Source organism: Octopus sinensis, linkage group LG4, assembly GCF_006345805.1.
Source record: "Octopus sinensis linkage group LG4, ASM634580v1, whole genome shotgun sequence".
Taxonomy (NCBI): Eukaryota; Metazoa; Mollusca; class Cephalopoda; order Octopoda; family Octopodidae; genus Octopus; species Octopus sinensis.
Window position 1 is genome coordinate 133,788,607 of NC_043000.1, and position 22,548 is coordinate 133,811,154.

Sequence of the window (22,548 nt, forward strand, 5' to 3'; positions counted from 1 at the left end):
AAATAAACAGAAAAGTGGGTGCCATAGGAGAATGTATGTAGTAACAGCCTAATTAATTCAAACAGTAACTAACTAGGCAGAAAGTAAAGCAACTGGTTGTCAACTTCACAGAATACCTTTCAACTAGATGACACCTAATCTAGACTTCTTCCTGTTTCTCAACCGTATTTCCTCTTAATACACATTACTATTCTACTTTATCAATCTGATTTCCCTGGAATCTTTTATTTGTTTCAGACATTGGACAGAAACATGCTAGGGCACCGTTATGAAAGGTTTAAGTCAAAGAAATCGACCCCAGTATTTTTTTTTTAAGCCTGGTACTCATCATATCAATCTTCTTTTGCCAAACTACTAAGTTATGGGATGTAACTGACCAACACTACTTTTCAAGTGGTGGTGGAACATGCACAAATACACGCACACACGTTGGACTTTTTCCAGTTTCCTCTTACTAAATCCTTTATTGAATCCACTCTCAAGGCTTCGGTTGACCCAGGACTATAGCTGAAGACACTTAACCAAGCGGCACATAGCAGGACTGAATGTGGAACCATGTGGTTGAGAAACACATTTCTTATTTCTTATTTCAAGGGGCTAAACAAAGAGGGTACAAACAAGAACAGACAAAGGGATTAAGTCAATTAAATCGACCCTAGTGCGTAACTGGTTCTTAATTTATCGACCCCAAAAGGATGAAAGGCAAAGTCGACTTCGGCAGAATTTGAACTCAGAATGCAGCGGCAGACGAAATACCACAAAGCATTTCACCCGGCGTGCTAACGTTTCTGCCAGCTCACCGCCTTATTATTACATAGCAATAACACACTTCTTATTACATAGCAATGCCTGCATCTTTTTTTTTTCTTCTTAAATTAAAGTTAAATATTCATACCCTCACATACCCTGACACTGTGGTTGAGTAAAGCTTAGAAATGCCACCACCCCTAATTCACATCTCTTCCTCTCAGCTTATATCGTCAGACAAGTTTTAAAATAACAAAACACTAAAATGCCTTGTTGAAACAACAAAAAAAGAAAAATTTACTTTGTCATTGTTGTTGTTGAGTGACCTCCCATTAATAACTGCTTGAGGAGGTCTCATAGCATTCATTTAATCAACCAGATGTTGAGTGTTTAGTAGCATCTCAGATGTCCAGAATTCTAGACATACCACGTATCTACACACACACATATCTGCCTAAAGAAGCACTCATCTTCATCTGCGCATACATATACACACACATATACTTAGCTGGCTACACACACACACACACATACATACACATATATGTAATGGAGAGAGATCAGATGTGTATGCACACACACGTGTTGGCTTTGGCTGATATTCTAATATTCTAATTAATGAAGTTAATCGTGTTTATCCAAACTTTATAAGTCACATTTATCCTGAGATTGAGAAATCTAAAACATTTGCTCTTCATCTTGAGAGCTATAAATAGAAATGTATGCATGACAAAATAAACTGGGGTGGAGTTTCCCCTTATTATAACTGAAATGCTATGTACTGTAGGATTAGGGAAATCTCTTAGCAAGCCCATTCTGTGACCCAATTTTGATTCCTCCAAGGCAGGAATCCACTTGACTTCATTACTGACGCCCATGAAAAAGAGGAAAGAATATCATTCATTCTCCTTTTATAGTATTGAGCTGAACTAAAAAATTTATTTTAATCACTTACTGTCTCATGAAAGTTTTTTTTTCTTTTTGAGGCATGGCTGTATGGTTAAACAGCCCACTTTGCAGTTATGTGGCTTTGGGTTCAATCCCACTGTGCACCACCTTGGGTGAGTGTCTTCCACTCAATGTCTTGTGAGTGAATTTAGTAGCCAGAAACTGTGTGGAAGCCCATCACATTTATATGTTTGCGTGTGTGTGTGCGTATCCCACCACCCCTGCCTCAACCACTAGACAACTGATGTTAATTTGTTCGTGTTCTGGTAACTTAGTAGTTCAGCAAAATAGACCAACAGAATACCAGACTTTAAAAAAAAGTACTAGGGTTGATTAGTTTGTCTAAACCCTTCATGATGGTGCCCCAGCATGACCACAGTCCAATGCCTGAAACAAGTAAGAGATAAAAGATAAATGCCATTATTGTTATTGTTGTCTAACCCCGGGCCAGCTCTGGTCAAACAAACCAGTGATTGAAAGTGTTCTAGCTGTAACCCGAATATCATGTTTTTTCACATAGAAGTGACTTTTTATTCAGTGTGTCTTTCTTTAAGATGATGTGATTTAGAGGAGATTTAGCTGCTATTACTAACATGTCAAGTAACATCATAAGCGTAGCCATTATTAATATTATTTGAAGTTTGTGGAAGAGAGACAGAAAAATGTTGAACCAAATACTTAGTAAATAGTATGGGACCTGTGTGTCACAAGTTCAAAACTTACTGAGGTCAATAAAATAAGTAACCACTCAACTGTACATCTTGTTTTGCACTTTATATTTTGAGTTCAAATCCTGTCACAGTCATCTTTGCCTTTCATTCTTCCAGGGATCAATAAAGTAAATTTCAAAACTTGTGTTAATAGCAGAAAGAATTATTATTTGAATTTGTAATAAAATAGTAGATGGTTGTTGTGAACATGATGCTAGCTTCATGAACATGATGCTAGACAGTTGAATTTGTGACCCAGTCTCAGCTCTCAGGTGAAGCCATTTCTCTGTGATTGTTAATGCTCTTGAGAAAAACATGAATAACGTACACTTATTTCTTTCTCTGTAAATATGAGATCTACTTAATTAGGAAATCTTTATATTATTTTAAATGAAATTTATAAAGAGGAAAATTACCACTTGACGATGAGTAAGAGTGTGGAAGTTAGAACCGGTAAGCTTATTTCTTAGGTTGAAGAAACAGATTTTATCTACTCAAAATGTGTCAAATACAACAGAACATACTTCATGATTAAGCAAGTGCTTGTTGTAGGATATGTTTTCAAACCAAATACTAAATCTACTTAACTGAACCAACAAGGGAGTTGCCACAAGATGACTCAATCTGCTAAAAATATCAACAAAATTTTCTCAATTCACTATATCTACCTATCTATCTACATATGTATATATAATGTCATATTTTATCACATTTCCCATACTTACATATTTAATGGGATCTAATAGATTAGAGGACCCTGTTATAGTCAAATATCTGCTTCGGCATGATTTCTACCACTGAATGCCATTCCTAAAGCCAGTGCCACCAGCAGGATATGTAATTTAATGAATACAGGAGTTATACTTCAAATTTCATGCTTGGATAGTACAGAAACTGTATGCTATACAGGCTTGTATTGCATATCATGCACAATCTGGCTATTAATCAATATAACACACTATGCCAGATCATGCATAGTATACTATACAATCGCATCCAATTAGTGCACTATTCAAAAGAAATGTTCAAAAAGCTAATTAAACTCCTGTATTAATTAACCGTATGTTACCCAAACCTGAAATGTGCATATTAAATGATTTCAAAATATCACTATTTGGTTCTACTTTATTATTATAACTTGATGCTAATGATTTTTCTCCTCTGTCTTCCTTTTCACTTGGACTTTCCTCCGTCTTATTTCTGAAGAAGAGCTTTGCTTGAAATGTAAAACTACCTTTTTTTCCTTCCTTGAGCATCTGCTAATACTTTGCATGTACTACGTCTTTGCTTTGTTGTTTTTTCTTGTGTTTTTCTTTCGTTTTTTTTAATTATACACACACACACAGACATATATATATATATGTGTGTGTGTGTGTGGTCATAGAGTGACTAAAACTCCCTGAAACCTGAGTTGAAGAAAGACATACCTTCAGCTTTACAGTCTGATGAGTCAGCCATGGGGCTAAGACCTTTATGGATGCAAAACCATTAGTCACTATAATTAAGCATAGACTTAACTAATTATAAATACATTACTGCTCTATGCTTTAAAGTGTGCTTCTTTTTCGGATGTATGACACACTGACGATATATATATATATATATCATCATTATTTAACGTCCGTTTTCCACGTTAGCACGGGTTGGACGGTTCGACCGGGGTCTGGGAAGCCAGGGGGCTGCACCAGGCTCCAGTCTGATCTGGCAGTGTTTCTACAGATGGATGCCCTTCGTAACACCAACCACTCCATGAGTGTAGTGGGTGCTTTTTATGTGCCACTGGCACAGGTGCCAGGGGAGGCTGGCAGTGGCCATGATCGGTTGGTGCTTTTTACGTGCCACCAGCACAGAAGCCAGTCAAGGCGGTGCTGGCATCGGCCACATTCGAACGGTGCTTTTTACATGCCACCGGTACAGGTATCACAAATACAATTTCTATTTGATATTTATTTCGATGTTGATATATATACACATATATATCATTATCATCAGTTTAATGCCTATTTTTCTATGCTTGCATGGGTCACTTGGAATTTGTTGAAGATTTTCTACAGCTGGATGCACTTCCTGTCTCCAATTCCCACTCATCTATTTCTAGCCAAGGTAATATTTACCATGACCAGCCATGTACTTCACAGTATGACTGACCTTCACTTACAACCACCACGGGATGTCAAGATACTGGTGCACAATCACACACAATCTTTCATCTGTTTAACATCAGTTGTTCCATAACTTGGACAGCAATTATTTTGAGGAAGGATTTATAGGCTGGATACTCTTCTAAACACTAATATCCACTTGTTTTTTAAGGGATTTTTATTAGAGAGAAATTGGCTTTTCCTTTGAAGCCTTTATTGATATATTTTTATTCATCTTGTGGATGGAGCTTAAGTGGTTGCAATGTAGGTTGTGTAGAATTGTGGCATATTAGAATAGTCTTTAGATGTTATATGATTAGGTGTCATGGTAATAAACAATAAATTTAAATTAACAAATAACAGCAAATTTAAATTAAGTTAAGTCTTTACAATAGATGTATGTATAGAAGGCATACATACATACATAAGGAAGGAAAGAAAGAAACGATGAACTAAAAGAAAGGGGGAAAAAAAGAACAAAACAGGAAAGTGAGTAAGGAAGAAAGTCTGATTTTATAAGAGTATGGAGAAAAGGACAAATATTCAATTCTAATTAATTGTAATGAGGTTATATTTGGTGTAAGAAATTAAGGGTTATTTACATTTATCATAATTTATAATCATTCCAGTATATATATGATGCAGGTAAAAGGTTAGATTTATATGCAAGCACAGATCAAGTTCTGTAGATTGTGTTGAGAGGTCACATCCAAGCAAATTTTATATTGATTTAAGAGATCTTGGTTTAAAATTCTGGCCATTGTACACGATCAAGAAATATTAGTATTTGATGCTTTTATATATATATATTGGTACTTGAAAGAATATGTGTATGTAACCACAAAATTTATATTCATCCTTTCATCTTGACATACATTTATGTAAATGAATACATGAAGATATATGTATGTATGGTATATATACATGCCTGTGCATGGATATTATATACATATACACATACACAAGCAGGAATATATATACAATCATCATCATCATCATCATTATTGCTTTAACAGCCATTTTTCCATGATTGCAAAAGTTTAGTGTGAATGCCAGATGCTTTTCTGCCTCTTGGGGGTTATCAATAGCATGTACTCAAAGCCAACCACATGCTGTGGCAAAATATCACAACCCTCCCAACAATTGTTCAGTTATTGTTTTCCATCATATCAGTGGGGTCAAATTATTATATATATAAATTAGAAACATTAGCCAATATACCAAATATATATGTTTTATTTATTATTTTGCACATTACTTAATCATTGGTATATGTTTTTATCTTATATTTAATTTTTTCTATAGGATGTAATTTTTTCTATATGGTATAATTTAATTTTTTCATTGTTGAATTGATAAAAGGTGGGTTTTTTTCTAATTTATATTTTGTGAAATTTGATTTAGTATTACTAAATTGAATTTTTCCCTATAAGTTTGCAATAATATTCCCTAATATTATTATTATATACTTATATATATATATATATATATGTATTTATACATGCTTATATGTATGCACACACACACACACACACACATGTATGCATATATATTTATATATGTGCACATGGAATGAGGTAATTGGGTGCAGACATTTGAATGACAGTAATTTGGCATGGTTGTTTGGGCATTGAGCCTGATTTGGCAATGGCTTTTTAGCAATAGTACTTTTTGGCACTGGAGGCAAACATACACAGCACACATACAGAAACATACATTTACAAGCAGACAGAGAGAGAGATGTCTGTAACAATTGGTGTCACTTGATACATCTTATTGCTTCTCTTTCTCTCCAGTTTTTCTGTATAAATTACCAACATTTATATTCACTGTCTATTCTACTTTATCAAAGATGTGTAGCAATACATTGGCGGATGTCAATGTTTTTTATTTATTTATGTGCCCTTTTCAAGCCTAGCCAGGCTCATGGGCCCGGTTTCTATGGCGAATGAGTTGTTCCCCCCAGCTGGACGGGACACCAGTCCATTGCAGCGTTACTCAAGAAACAGGAAGAAAGAATGAGAGAAAATCGGGGCAAAAGAGTACAACAGGGGTCGCCACCACCCACTTCCGGAGCCTTGAGGAGCTTTAGGTGTTTTCACTCAATAAACACACACAACGCCTGGTTTGGGAATCGAAACTGCGATCCTCCAACCACAAGTCCACTGCCCTAACCACTGGGCTATTGTGCCTCCACTGTCAATGTTTTACTAACCATTATAGGCAGCATGCTAAACAAACTTGAGTAATTCAATAGTTGTGGTTATAAGATAATTGTCAACTTCTGTAATAAAATGTTTTACACATCCAAATGGTCCTTGGGACAAAATGTCTAATGTCAAGTAAGTCACCATCAAAGCAACATTGCCAAATACAAGGGGCCAAAACAGCCATGCCAAAATGCTTCACACCTATATATATATATATACATACATACATACATACATACATACATACATACATACATACATACATACATACATACATACATACATACATACATACATAGACACAGACATGTAATACTTATATATTTTTATGCATACATACACGGGGCCTTCCATACAGTTTCTGAAAACCAATTCCACTCACCAGGCACTAGTGTGCTTGAGGTTCTTATAGAAGAGAAGGTTCCACATGGTGAGATAGAGCTCAAAACTATGTAGTTACAAGGGGAACTCCATTGGTACATGATACATGTGTGTTTGTATGCATGTGTGTGTGTGTACACACACATACATACACACGGATACATGTATATATATAAAATGTTGCTTTGTATGTGTTTTTATATATTTGAGTGTGTGTGTGTGCGTATATATATATATACACACACACATATATACATATATGTATATATTGGGTTGTCCAGAAAGTTTGTACCGATTCTTAAAGGAAAGAAAAAGGTCAATAAATGCTTGCCTTTACATTTTTAATCAACCAAATATGAACCATTTTGTTGCACAATGCATCTCCATCCTTCCTTTAACTTGAAAATACCCTCTTCCCAGAATTGAAGTGGTTTCATGGCAAAGAATTCATCAAGGTATCTTTTTATGTCATCCAAGGAATTGAAATTTTTACTATTAAGACTATTCTGCAGAGACCTGAATAAGTGGAAATCCAAAGGAGTAATATCTGGTGAATATGGAGGGTTGGGTAACACATCCCAGCCGAGCTGAAGGAATTTTTGTCTGGTTCCCAAAGAAACATGCGGTCTTGCATTATCATGTTGGAAAACAACACCCTTCCTGTTGAAAAATTCTGGACGTTTCTCTTGAATTGCTGCTTTTAACTCATCTAGTTGTGTGCAGTATTTCTCAGAATAAATTGTCTGGTTACTTGGGAGAAGCTCATAGTACAGAATTCCTTTCCAATCCCACCAGACACAAAGCAAGACGTTTTTAGGGTGAAGACCCGCTTTTGGGGTGGCTAAGGGTGGCTCATGTCGCTTACTCCAGGATCGCTTTCTCGGAACATTTCGGTAGATAATCCATTTCTCGTCACCTGTCACAATTTGCTTTAAAAAAGGTGCGTTTTCATTCCGTTTATAAAGCGAATCACAGATGGAAATGCAATTCAAAAGGTTCTTCTCACTCAATTCGTGTGGTACCCAAACATCATAGCAATTTGTGTACCCAAGCTTTACCAGGTGCTCATGAATGACAGATTTTGATAGGTTGAGGCTTTCTGCCAATTCTCGGGTTGTGCAATGTGGGTCATTTTCAATTAATGACTTGATTTGGTCATCATCTGTAGTGGATGGTCTGCCTGATTGCTCTTTATCAATAAGACTACAATCTCCAACTCAGAACCTTGCGAACCACTTCTGTACAGTTCTTTCAGATAAAGAAACATCACCGTAAACTGCACATATTTCTTTGGTTGCTTGTGAGACATTTTTCCCTTTACGGAAAAAGAAAAGCATCAAGTGCTGAAAATGAACTTTCTTATCTTCCATTTTAAAGGGTTACAGAATTAACACAGGTTATAGGAACATAAACCTTCTTCCACGAAAATATAGTTTAAACTGTGCTCTAAATGGAGGTGTAGTTAAATCCTATTTTATGGACTCAACAATGTTCTAAAATAAGTCGAAAGGTATGCTACCATAAATCGGCACGAACTTTCCGGACAATCCAATAGAATGTTTCTTTATGTTTTATATATTTGAGTGTACATGTGTGTGTATATATACACACACACAAATATATAAAAACATACAAAGAACTGTTGTATATATATATATATATATATATATACATATATATAAATTCTTTTGGTTGTCAAGCGATGGTGAGGGGAACAAATACAGACATACATACATATATATATATATATGACGGGCTTCTTTCAGTTTCCACCTACCAAATCCACTCAAGGCTTTGGTCATCCTGAGGCTATAGTAGAAAACACTTGCCCAAAGTGTCACACAGTGGGATTGAACCCAGAACCATGTGGTTGGTAAGCAAGCTACTTTCCACACAGCCACTTCTGTGCCTATGTATATAAAATGTTTCTTTGTATTCATTTTTTTATATGAGGTGTAGTCAAAAAGTATCTAACCCTTTTTTTTTGCACAAAATAATAATGCTTGAACAAAAACTGCATGGGTATTAGTTGGCCACATCCTTCCTGAACATGCACAAAAAGTTTGATGTCTGTAGGTTGTGCCAGTCTCCAACAATGATGCGTTAAGCACAGACATGGAAAGTGTGCTGTGTGATTTTTGTTTCAGTCAAGAGGACTGTGCACATTGAGCAAAGATACTGTATCAAATCCTACCAAAAATTTGGTGATATGCAAGCCCAGACTATCGAGAAGATTCAGAAGACTTTTGGAGATGATGCTATGAAAAACACAAATAAAGAAGTGGTACAACCAGTTCAAAGTTGGCCCCACCTCAGTTGACAGTGAGCCATGAATATGCACCACAAGGTCAGATAATTAAGAAAGAATATTACTGCAGGGTTCTTCATTGCCTTCATGAAGCTATGCAAGCAAAAGCAACCTGACCTGTGGGCTGCAAAAAACTGGCAACACCACCTTGACAAAGCACCCACTCATTCTGCCCACACTGCCCAAGCATTCCTCATCAAGCAAAATACATCACTTGTTTGTCAGGTTTTTTCTCCCCAGACTTGGCTCCATGCTACTTTTGGCTATTCCCAAAGCTAAAAGAATACTCAAAGGGAGAAGATTTGAGTCAACAGAGGACGTTAAGCAAATTCCAATGGTACAAGCTCTACAGCATCCCAAATTGTAATTTCCAAAAATGTTTCTAGCAGTGGAAAAAGTGTGTAGACTCCCAAGGTGAATACTTTGAAGGAGACTAAATCAAAATGTTGAGTTTTTTCTAATATTGCTTGTTTTGGGGCCAAAGGTTGGACACTTTATGACTACACCTCATATTTGTGTGTGCGTATATATATATATATATATATATATATATATATATATATGTTTCTTTGTATTTGCTTTTGCATATTTGTGTGTCAAGTACAATCAGCCAAAATTGTGAAGATAATCTGGTACTCAACTGAGGAAAGAAAACTTCGAATGACCCATCCTTGTTTTCTTTGAATCATCTATCTGGATGTTTTGTTCCATTTTTGTATCACCTGTGCAGATGTTTTGCATTCTTGTCCCATTTTGTATTTTATATTTATATATATATATATATACATATATATATATATAGACACAAAGAAATAGACATGCACACATATATATAGACAGAAAGAAACACACAAACGCACAGATAAACAGATACACCCAATTATACATATGTACAGATATGTCCATCATGTATTATATAGATATTGAGAAGTCCTTTATGGTATAGTAAAAGGAAAAGAAAATCTCCCCTTTAGAGAAAAATGGAAATGGTGGTATCAGTCAACCAAAATGGGTGAAATATAGTTAAATATTTCCAGACGCTTACCTTGGCTGAAAGCTCATCCTGAATCTGCATTTAATAAAAGATAAGAAAACCAAGATATCAATGTGAAGCATCCTGCATAATATTCAATTTATAAATTTGAAAGAACAGATTGCCATGCATTATTCTGCAATAAAGGACATCACAAACACAGAGTTACTTATATGTTTAAAAATCAAAGATAATTTGTCACTATTGTAGTATGATACTAATTAGATGATATTTATGATACTGGAAAGAGCCTTCTAGGAAAGCTCTTGCTACCAAGTCATCTCCAACTTTGAAGCAGCCAGGATCGACACTAATGAAAATAATAGACCCCAGTATCGAGTTGGATCCAATCAGTCCCCAAATGGTGGAGACCGCTACTACAACAGATCTGCAAATCCTAGGTAGGTCTGAATTCCCACACGAGATGACATGCCAATGCATCAAAGAACACTGCAAAGCTGTGTCCTGTTGAATCTTCAGTTTGTCAAAGTGACAAGTGAGTCCAATAATGATACAAAGTACAGAACCATGTAAAAATAAGCTGATGACAATTGGTGATTAAACTGATTAGAATAAAGTGATACTGAAAATATTAAAAAACGATTCAATTCTAATGTTGGAATTAACAGTTATAACATTGTGTTAAAATTATATTCTAATAGGTAAATTACTTAATTTTCACGTTCATTAAAGGTGAAACAAACATTGTACTATTTTACTCTATCTTAGAACTCTTCTAATCTATAGTCTTGTGTGTGTGTATGTGTGTTTTTAAACATAAAAAAAACTTTTAGCTCATTATCAGAAAATATATAATTACTTCTGAAGGTGGTTAGGGTATTCTGCTCACAATCATAAGGTTGTGAGTTCAATTCCCAATTGTACATAGTGCCCTTGAGCAAGATACTTTATTTCATGTTGCTACAGTCCACTCAGCTAGCAAAAGTGTGTGGTACCTGTAATTTACTTTGTAAATCAATAGAATTGGTAGAATGTGACCAACCTTGTCACATTCTGAGTCTTGCTGAATCTTCCTGAGATCTACATTAAGGGTGAAGATGTCTGTGGAGTGCTCAGCCATTTGCATGTTAAATTTCACAAGCAGACTGTTCCATTCACCAGACCAATCAGAGCCCTCATTGTTGTAAATAATGGAGTTCCAGTAGATTACTATTTCTGAACTATTTATCATCAAACGTGTACTGTTGTTTTAGATATTCACATTAATTGTAAAGGAAACAAATGAATTATTTAAGCTTATGTTTTAGAAGCATGAGCTCAGAACAGATTAACTATAACAAACATTTAATATAAATATTAAGTGAGTCTCAATTCAATAGAGAAACCAAAAGATTATTATCAAAGTAAGATGTTAATAAGAAAGTTCTATAAACAACTTATAGGATGTCATGGTAACAGATACCTAATGAGTTGTGGCCTTAACCTAGCTGCAAGTCTCCTACATCATAAGCATCATTATAGTCTGATTTCGATATCTTTATTTTGAGCCCAATGAACAGTTATGAGAGTAAGATATATATATAACATTCTGCTCTCAGTAAGATATACAAAACATCAGATATCTTGGTTCATAAGCCTTGTTAAAAAATGTGTTGGATATAATATAATTTTTGTAATTTTCAGTTTTAATGATATTGCTCCATTCCACATATCTGGCAGTTATTACAAAACAGAAGTTCATGATGAAACATCTCATCACTTTGGACAAAATTGACTTCGTAAGAAACATCAGAAAAGAAGCATTAAGCCAACTTCTTTTTTTATGCAATGTGGCATTATGTCTCATGCTAAAGCTACCTTTAACCCATTCCAGGATGATGATTGACTGAGGAATATTAGTTATTGCCAATCTGCCAATAAAAGAAAGCACAGTTACCATGTTACCAATTCTTGTCAATGAGCTAGATTTCATCTCACCCCCTGTTCGCCTTATACCAATGTTTTAGTGTAAAGTATTTTTGGAATTGTCATGCTACAAACTATCAGCTACTAGTAGTAGTTCTAATATTCTCTATGAAGTATGTCTAACAACCAGCACTCAGTTTTCAGGTGCCTTTTGCAGAGACCATTTTGTGCAAGCATTCAGAACAATTCTCTATACACCTATATTTTTGTAGCATATGTACAACCTGAACATTAACTATATCATCCATACCACTTTGGGAAAAATCTGCAGAGATCTTGAGCTCTTCTCCTCATTCTCTGTTCAAATTGTAAAAGTAAAAAAAAGAAAAGAAAAGAAAATGCTTAAACATTCAAGACCAAATAAAAATGGTTTATATAAGTTGAAGCTTGTCCTTTCTATAGAATGAAGTTCCAGTGAAAGCCTAAAATATTAACTTTAGTTGTTAGATCTCAACCCCCTCTATTAATAGTTATTAGTAAGAAATATGTTAAAATCTCTGAAAAATAACTTTCAGATTAAACAAAACTGAAAATATACAAATAAACAGAAATATAACCAATGTAGACTTGATAACAACAATATTGTAAAAATTCATTAAATTACTGATAACAAATTCAAAATAAAATAAATATTTTAGATTGGAAAACATTTTATAAATCTAAAATGTAAAACATACTTCCCTATATCTACTACCAGCCTGAAAACAAAAAATAGAAAAAAAGAAAAAACTACGTAAAATATAGTATATACATACATTTATGGAACCTGAGAGAAATTATATTATATATACATGCACACATACAGAAATTACATAATTGTATGATTGAGCAATATGATAAAAAATGAAAGGGCAACAGACTACAAAGATAGTAAAAAATGTTTAAATAATCCTCAATGAGAAATAAAAGATTAGTATTGGATCTGTTTTAAAGAAGAGAATTAAATAAAATTCATTTGTAATTTCTCCACTCTGGAAATTATAAAGATATTCTTACATAGTCAGATAAGTTCCCAGCTTTTATTCCTAGTTGTAGTTCACTCATTTCATTTACATTATAAATGCTTTAAGAATACTTGAGTTCAACAATCTGTATTTCTTGCTTTCTTAAAAATCCTAAAGGAGGTGCATGTCACCCAAAGAAATCAAGTGAGAAACATTTAGTTCTCCTACTGATGGGAAACTAAATGGCAAAACTACAGTACATCTAAAAGTGAACATAATTAAAAATAATATTCAACTGATTCATTTAATGTTACTCCTAGTTTCTCTGTTTTGTGACAAGAGAAGGGAAAAGTCTACATACACTAAGTGATTGCTAAATCACTATTCACTGATTTCTCACATAAATACATATTCAAAGGCATATCTAAAACTGAAGGGAAATAAGATTGTATGGTGTTTCTCAGAGTTATTGAAATAATGAACAAAGTGAAATAATTGCTCAGAACTGAAACTAGTTTATATTCTTGGCTTATTGAAAGCTTACCTCTAGCCTGTGACATTTAACAAGTCAGTTAAAATATATTTAAAATTCTCGAATTTCATTAGTAAAAAAAAACAAAAAAACTATCCCCTCCACTTTCTACATTCATTAAAATAAAAACAAGCATGCAGCAGTTTCCATAAGCACAAGCTAATGTGGTCAATATTGGTTTCTTAGTAACAAAGTCAGTTTTAATAATATAATCAGTAATATTACAAACAACATATATAACTGAAATTTATCTTACTAGCCCAGCAAAATAAAGGGAAAATAAGCAAGATTTGATCCCAGAATATAAGTGGATAAAATTAAATACTGTAAAGATTTTCAACAGTTTCTGCAATATATTCTGCAAACTTCAATAATGGAAAAATGAAAATGCAGTTATCATTGGCAGAATTAGTTGATATGAACTGCTTTGCAGCATTTAGTTTTCTCCAGCTCTATTCTGAATATGAATTGCACTATTAAATTTCTCTTCCATCCTTCTAAAGAAAAGCAAAAACAAAAGTATACACACAATGCTCTGGAATTAACTGAGTCAACTACATTACTTTCCTACAAACATTGACTCCATTCTTAAGAAACCAATATTATAAAAATTGTGGAATTATTTAAATTCTTTTCTTGAAAAGCAAAATAAAAGAAAAAACATATATAAAACATGTTTAACATCAAACAATGGCAAAATTTTGAAACGGTAATTTCTGGCACAATTCATACTAAGCAGTTTTCATAAATTTTCTTTCTCTTGTAATGACGTTATTTTAACTGGTTTCAACTAGTTGGCAGTGGCCATGCTGGCACATTGCATGCTGCACTAAGTTTTGAAAAGAAAATTTGATTACTGAAGTCATTTAACAAGGAGTAAATAAGAGACATCAAGTTAGTTATCTAGGTTACCTCTTTGAAAGCTTCCATAACTATTGGCGTAAGTTTCTGACCACCAGTCATACTTCGATTGGCATTGATACGATACCATCCTCTCCCATGGCTCTGACGTTCAGCAAGGGTTGCTGCAGCTAAACGGCCAGCATCTGTTTGAGTAATATCTTGTGTACGAGCAAGGTCCTATAAAAATTCAACAAACAGATAAAACTATACAACCAGTGGAAATAGTTGTTTGAACATGAATGAGTTAAGAAACAGGATTGAACAACAAAATGTTATCCAATTTATGCAAATGAAACAACTGGTTTAAGCATGAGCTGTAATTATGTTACATCTTTCACATCCTTCAATACTAAACCCCACAGTTTAGGGCTCTTGTCTTGTGACTACTTGATAACCTCACTAGTGCTGGTGCCACATTTAAAGCACACAGCACACTCTGTAAAATGACTGGCATTAGGAAGAGTATCCAGCTATAGAAACCATGCCAGAGCAGGTACTGGAGATCAGTGTAGCCTTGTGGCTTGTTGGTTTCTATTGGACTATCCAACCTACATCAACATGGTAAAAGGAGCATCAAATGATGCAAAAAGGGGGAAATGCTACTGGTTGAAAGTATAAAATATCAAGAAAGAGAGTACGAGATATCAGCAAGCTTTTTACTTCCTTTTTCTTTAACTCTTTTGATACCAACCAATCTACCCAGGGATGCTTCTGGTTCTTTGACATAATGTTCCTATTTAGATTTTAAAATTTCGGTTATTAATTTTATAAAAAACTCTTTTCTTAAGTAATATTCTTGAAACCAATTTAATGTAGAAGTAAATGTAAAAGATATTTTACTAAATGCACTAATTTCTTCATTTCTTTTTTTTTTCAAAACTAATTCAAAAGCAAAATTTTAAACTTCTATTTTAGAATATACTACTTTTCTATTATATTTTATTTTGTCTGATCTCATACATATTAACATTTTCATACATTATTATAAGTGGGTCCTTATAAATTTTACTGTGGTATTTGTCTTTTCAATAGTTAGACTACAGAGAATCAGAAACTGTCTAAGTTTGCATTATAGTAACTGTAACAAAATTTTAACTCAATCATTTATGGGATCAGCATATTAACCTTATGACAATGTTGCTTAGAAAATATTTTGTTTTAATTTCATTGCATGTTTATTCTTACTAATAACTCTTCTTCTGATAAATTTTTTTCAAATTTTAGAATTTGGCTTAAACCATTCCTCACCATATTTCTAACAAAAGTTGCCATCTACATGTTCCGATTAAATCTGGAGATAATCAAGAAATTGATGGGATTTAAAAAAAAAAAAAGTAACTAATTCTTTTAATTATTAAGCAGGTTTTTGAAACAAACTTGTGAAGTCAGAGAGATATAAATACCTTTAAAAATGGATAGTTTTATATAAAAAAAAAAGATGACAAAGAGGCAATCTCAGAAGGGCTGGTATCAAAAAACATCGTAATTATTTTGTAGTGGCTTAGCAGCTTGATAGCATTAAATTGAAATAATTTTTTCTTCTTCAAATAATTAACAGGCTTAAATACTTAAATTCAACCATAGTTTACTTTACAAAAGAGCCAGGTGTTCACTCTATGCATTTCAATCACTATTACTTCCCAAAATTTGCTAATTGTTTGAGGTACACATAGGGTTGCAAGTAGATACAGATACCTTCAAACCCTCCTATCCTTGACCCGGGGATGGGACAGCTGAAACGAGAGATGCATCAGCTCTCAACTGAGAGCTAATTTCCAGTCGAGTGAATGGGAGTAACATAAAATGAATTGCTTTGCCCAGGGAAGCAATATACCACCCAGTCCAGGAATTAAACCCATGACTTAATGATCATGAGCCTAACACCTTAACCACTAGGTCACTTGCCTTCACATTATCTTATGTTTTGTAGTTACTCCTCTTTAATAAGTTTCTTATTTAACAGACCAACAGATTAACTGAACTGTGAGAAACTCACTGATATATATATAAAGAAAGCATACAATGAGGGAGGTTATTGCAAAAACATGATGATTCATAAATTAAATTAAATTTATAACACACACATACTCAGAGTAGCAAGAGACTGACTCAACCAAAATAGAAATATTAATCTCTGTTATGGTATTGAGTACTCTTTCTTCCAAATCATCACTAAATGGATATATTATCATCAATGTTTAACATCTGCTCTCCATGCTGGCATGGGTCGGACAGTTTGACCTGGAATGGTTAGCAAGGAGCTGTCCAAACTCCAACTGTTTGTTGTGGAATGGTTTCTATGGCTGGATGCTTTTCCTAATGCTAACCACTTAACAGAGTGGTGTTGAGGGCTTTTTATGAGCCACTGGCACAGGTGCACTAATGCAGTACCAGCACAGGTGCTTTTTAAGTGGCACCAGCTCCTGAAAGAACAAGCCTGAATGTGTGGAAGACAGCAATTTTACTTAGTTTGATATGTCTTATTCATCATCATCGTCGTTTAATGTCTGTTTTCCATGCTAGCACAGGTTGGACGGTTCGACCAGGATCTGGGAAGCCAGGAGGCTGCACCAGGCTCCAGTCTGATCTGGCAGTGTTTCTACAGCTGGATGACCTTCCTAACACCAAAGTAAAGCAAATTTATTAAGTAAAGCAAATTGCCACATCTCCCGGTCCCTTGTCATTTCCTCAGTGAGGCCCAGCATCCAAAAATCCTTTCTCATCACTTCATCCCATGTTTCCTGGGTCTACCCATTTCACAGGTACCCTACACAATTAGAGCTTGGCACTTCTTTATGCAGTTGTCCTCATCCAAACACAACCAAACTAGCATAGTTTTCTCTTGCATCCACCTGATACCTTTTATACAGAGCCCCTCCCACACACACATGCATACACAAATGTAAGTAAAAAGTTCTCAATACATACAATTAATGATAACAACACTTAAAACTGAGGTTTTGCCCCTTTGTTACTGAGTTTCATGTTATGACTTGGTAGAAAAGCAGTAACATGAAGCTTGAAGTGTTAAGGTTTGTTATTGTATATATTTCTATTGTACTAAAACAGACAATAGAGGAAAGAATTTGGAAGAAACCTACTCTGGCAAGTAAAAACACATTTTCTTCCGTGGATTCAGGTTTGTCCAAAGGTTCTTCTTCTGATCCCTTTGATCCTAAAATAAAAATAATTTGAAAAGAAATGTTTTTGTTGTTAACTTTCTGTTATGTAAAGGTTTAGAATTGGCAAGTTATTAAAAATATGAGTAAAATGAAATGACTGGTATTATTTCATTACGATGATGATATTTAAGCTTGTCTGGCAGTTCTTATTTACTTTGTAGTAAAGATTGAATCCAATGTGACATATTAGTTTGCTAAAATATATTCCTACCAATAGCAGAAATATAAAGATATTCGAAGGAAAAAATTTTATTCTTGTGGGGATAATCTAAAACAAACAAGATTACACATAGCAATAATAATAAAAAAAAAAGAAGTATTTTACATAAGCAATTTTTACAGTTCTTTGGAGTTCTTAGAATGTATAAAAGTTAGAGAAGAATTTCTATCTTTTACCATCTTTTACTTTTAAAAACAAATTATTTGACTACACTGTGTTGAAACTTAACACATTAGAACCTTGCTATTATAAGCAACAATAAAAGCCTTTTAAAAACATCAGCAGCAACACAAATTTAGAAGACAACACATTACAATATTAATAAACAATTTCATTTACACTTCATTTCTCAGTAAACTAATTAGGTACAGTTATATGCTTGATGTTTATTGGTTCTGTTTATCAAATGAGCTGAAAAAAATGTTGCAAGGGACAAACACAAATATTAAAAAACAAAAACCATAAATCAATGCTGCTTTCTAACATTTAACATCCATCAAACCTAAAAAAATGTATTAAATCTTCAAAAGCTCTGTTGTAAATGTATCTTACCTACTGTTTAAAAGGAACAGAGAAACAGTTGAAAATGTAATTTATTAGTTTAAGGAACTGAAAAATTATATGTTTACTGAACAGATATTCAACTTATAACAAAATATAAATAGCAACAAACAAATTTTTTTGTCTGACCTTAAACATTTAGTCAAAAAGTGTTGCCACTAAGCTGAAGTGTTTATTTTAAAATATATTGACCAATGACAGGTTTACAATTGCTAACATACATCACTTTTAATTCTAATGTAACCTTTAATTAATCTTGTAAATGTATAATTATTTTCACATAAGGCCTCTATTGGTTAGCGTTGCCCATCTAATCTACACAGGGATAGTTTCCCTCCTGGACACAAGCATTTACTCATATAATAAGTCTTCTTTCCTCGATTCTAGTGACATTGTTCAAGGGCTGATATGACTCATTACTAGTGTCATTGAAGCTGAACTCAAAATATAAAAGGGTCAGGACAAACAGTGCAAAATATTTTGTTCAATGCTCTAATAATTCTATCGTCCCACCACCCTAGACAGAGACTAAATTATATCGACCCTAGAAAAATTAAATTCAACGTTCACCTTGGCAGGATATGAACTCATGATATAATGAGCTAGAACAAATATAGCAAGGCATTTTGTCCAACACTTAAATGAATCTACCAAAACACTATCATTGATTGTATTTCCATAAACTTTTGAACAGCCAAAAATCTTTTTCTTGTTTATTTCAATATAAGATGAAAAATAAATTTGTTTCAGAGATGCAATTAATTAAATAAAAATTGCATTTTCATTGTTAAGAAATCAGAAAATACAATAATATTTATATAATGTATAAAAATAATATTACCAGGTACAATCTGGAATCAAAAAGCCTGGGAGTCAGCAAAAATTAATCCAAATCAGATACAGAAATGGGGTGGTTCTTGGACATGGAGGTACAGTGTATACCTATTTTACCGTTTCAAGTTGTCTTTTCTTTTTTATGTTTGTCTGCTAATGGAGTCATTTATAATCATTATTAGCTATCTTTTATCATATTTCTATCAATTGATATTTATTGAATATCTACGATAATTATGCATGTATATTTTATTCTGTTCTTATAACAAAATGTAAAAATACAAATTTATAGTATCCCAATATTTCTGGTATTGCAGAAGTTTTGTGGTCATAAAAATTTTGCCTTTAAATTTGCCTATAATGCAAAACATTTTGTCATTAACTTACATTCAATATGGAAATCGATGGGGAAAAAAATAAGCTTTTTATTACAGAATCATGTTAGGGAAAATTTGCATTTGAATGCAATACTTGCATAATTTGGAAATGCCTGTGTACTATACTGGTTCAATACTGTGGTTGGACATGCAAGACTCAGCAGGAGCAGATTACACCAGTTAGTGTAAATCAATTACCTTCTTGAAATGACAAACAATTTTTAACTTTCATGTTAGATATTTTTGCCATAGAAAAATTTGCAATATTTATTTTCACTTAACCACTTTTGGCATAATTTTTGCTGTAAGGATTTTTGCTTTCAGGTATCTTTATTGTAATGGTTAAAAAACTCAATTGTGGCACTTTCTTTTAACTTACTAGTTTGTAGTCTGATTATTAGAAACAAAGTACTTTGTCAAAAAAACAACAACAAATAAGAATAAGGTAGACAAACCTTTAATTTATTTTAAATATTCAGTAAGTTATAACAACAAGACTACAACAGAAAACATTTAATATCTGATGAAACATTTAGTTAACCTTTCAATCAAAAATGTGTAGCCTGGGGAGTTTGTAGGTGCACAGCTACAAATGGACTTGTATCAATGATGATAGTAAACATTTTGTTTTATTTTTGTAAATATTGTATATTACTCTTCAAATATATATTTTGTAAATATATTATTCTTCAATATTTGATTTGCTATCTTATATTAGTATATTTTGCAGTCCATATATGTTTATACTAGATTTCTGGCTTTTGAATAAAGTTATAAATTTGTAGAGTGGGGCTTATAGGTAATAGTCAATTGATTCAACCCCAATAAATTACTGGTACTTATTTCATGAGATTTGGAGGAGTGAAGATGAGTCAACCTTCCAGCAGAACACAAATGATAAATTTCACCATTTTATTTTAACGTCCGTATAATTCAAAGTTTAATTAACCTTCATTTAAATAAAAATAATTAAAAATAATTAGATACACATAGAGATGAGAATGCGATGACTAATATAAAATATATCACTTGGCCCTAAAAGAGATAAACGACTGAACTATTGTTCATGATAATGTGTTTCATTTTCAAGCTAGGTAAGCTAAAGCAAGCAGAATAATTTGTCTGGTTGAAGGTTATAACTCAGCTGATAGTTAAATGGCTTGTGCCCATCACCAACTCAGCTGTTAGTTAAACTGATTATACCCATCACATTATATATATATATGAAGAGATTCATTATAAGTATAAAAATATACCATAAACAAGTGTAAAAAATGCAGAGAAGATGCTGAAACAGATATAGGTTTGCAGTTTTTCTTCAGACCCTAAATCCATTGGCCGTTGGCTTCTCTGCTAGATCAGCTATATATACCTTTATCTATATATATGCATTTATATATATACATATATACTTTATTTAAAAGCAGCAGAAATTCAACAAAACCTGTTACTCAGAGTTTCACGTTCCCGGACATATATACATACATATATATATATATATATATATATATAATGTATATATATATATGTGTATATATATATGTGTATATATATATGTATATACCGGAGTAGACACATAAATGTGAAACAAAGTGGAAAAAAGAGTACTCAAATACCAGGGGTAGAGTAATATGCTTTATTTAAAAGCAGCAGAAATTCAACAAAACCTGTTACTCGGAGTTTCACATTCCCGTTGCTTTTAAATAAAGCATATTACTCTACCCCTGGTATTTGAGTACACTTTTTTCCACCTTGTTTCACATTTATGTGTTTACTCCGGTATATATATATATATATATATATATATATATATATGTTTTATAAGCTTAAAGCTTATAAGCAATCACTATGCATTGACTAAGGTAAATAGTCTAATATTGGGAAATATAAGCCCTCAATGGAAACCTTACTTACTTCTCTTGGGGGCTTTTATGCCCCAATATTAAACTATTTACCTTAGTCAATGCACGGTGATTTCTTATGAGCTTTAAGCTTATATCATTATATCATTATATCAGAAGTGTAAAAACTGACACCACTTACCAAATGATTGCATGTGTGTGTAAGTGTGTGTGAGTGGGTGAAAGTCTCTGCATAATTTAAATAAGGAAGAAATGCATCAAAATGATGCTTAAACATGAGAATCACAAATTTATATAAAAACAAATTGTTTACTCTGATTAATTATATATTCATTTGAACTGAAATAAATACGTGGTTTGTAAACTATGAATAATTATTAGAAGTAAATAATATGGAAAATTTAGTTTTACAAATAAAAACTTCCAACAGTTAATGGTTACCAAGAAATTCACATCTAGGATTAATAAGTAACTGCCCAATCAGTCTGCAAATATTTTTTCCTTTTTGGTATAAAAAGTAGTAAAATTCATCATAACAGTTTGGTAACCTGTGTTTATTTTCAACCATTGTTGACTGGGAGAAATAGGTATCAGTAATATACCCAGTTGAGCCAACTTGGCTATTATAGTATAACAGTGTTAATAAAAATGCTTTACTCAACAGAAAGATATTATTTTACCTGTGTATGTCTATGTGCACGCACATGCATGTACTCTAGCTATCTAACA

General features: G+C 33.2%; 1 protein-coding gene across 10 annotated transcripts in view; it reads right to left on the minus strand.

Moving 5' to 3' along the window:
* LOC115210249 (sodium/calcium exchanger 3) overlaps positions 1 to 22,548 on the minus strand; it is a 132,969-nt gene that overhangs the window by 22,754 nt on the left and 87,667 nt on the right. For 9 of the 10 annotated variants that reach the window (XM_029778726.2, XM_029778728.2, XM_029778724.2 and 6 more), the window contains 3 exons: positions 17,885 to 17,958; positions 14,793 to 14,960; positions 10,491 to 10,514 (listed from right to left, as the gene is read on the minus strand). In XM_029778726.2, coding sequence (XP_029634586.1) covers positions 10,491 to 10,514; positions 14,793 to 14,960; positions 17,885 to 17,958 — 266 coding nt within the window. The remainder of the gene's footprint in view (positions 1 to 10,490; positions 10,515 to 14,792; positions 14,961 to 17,884; positions 17,959 to 22,548) is intronic. The other variant, XM_036502514.1, reaches the window with a different exon arrangement.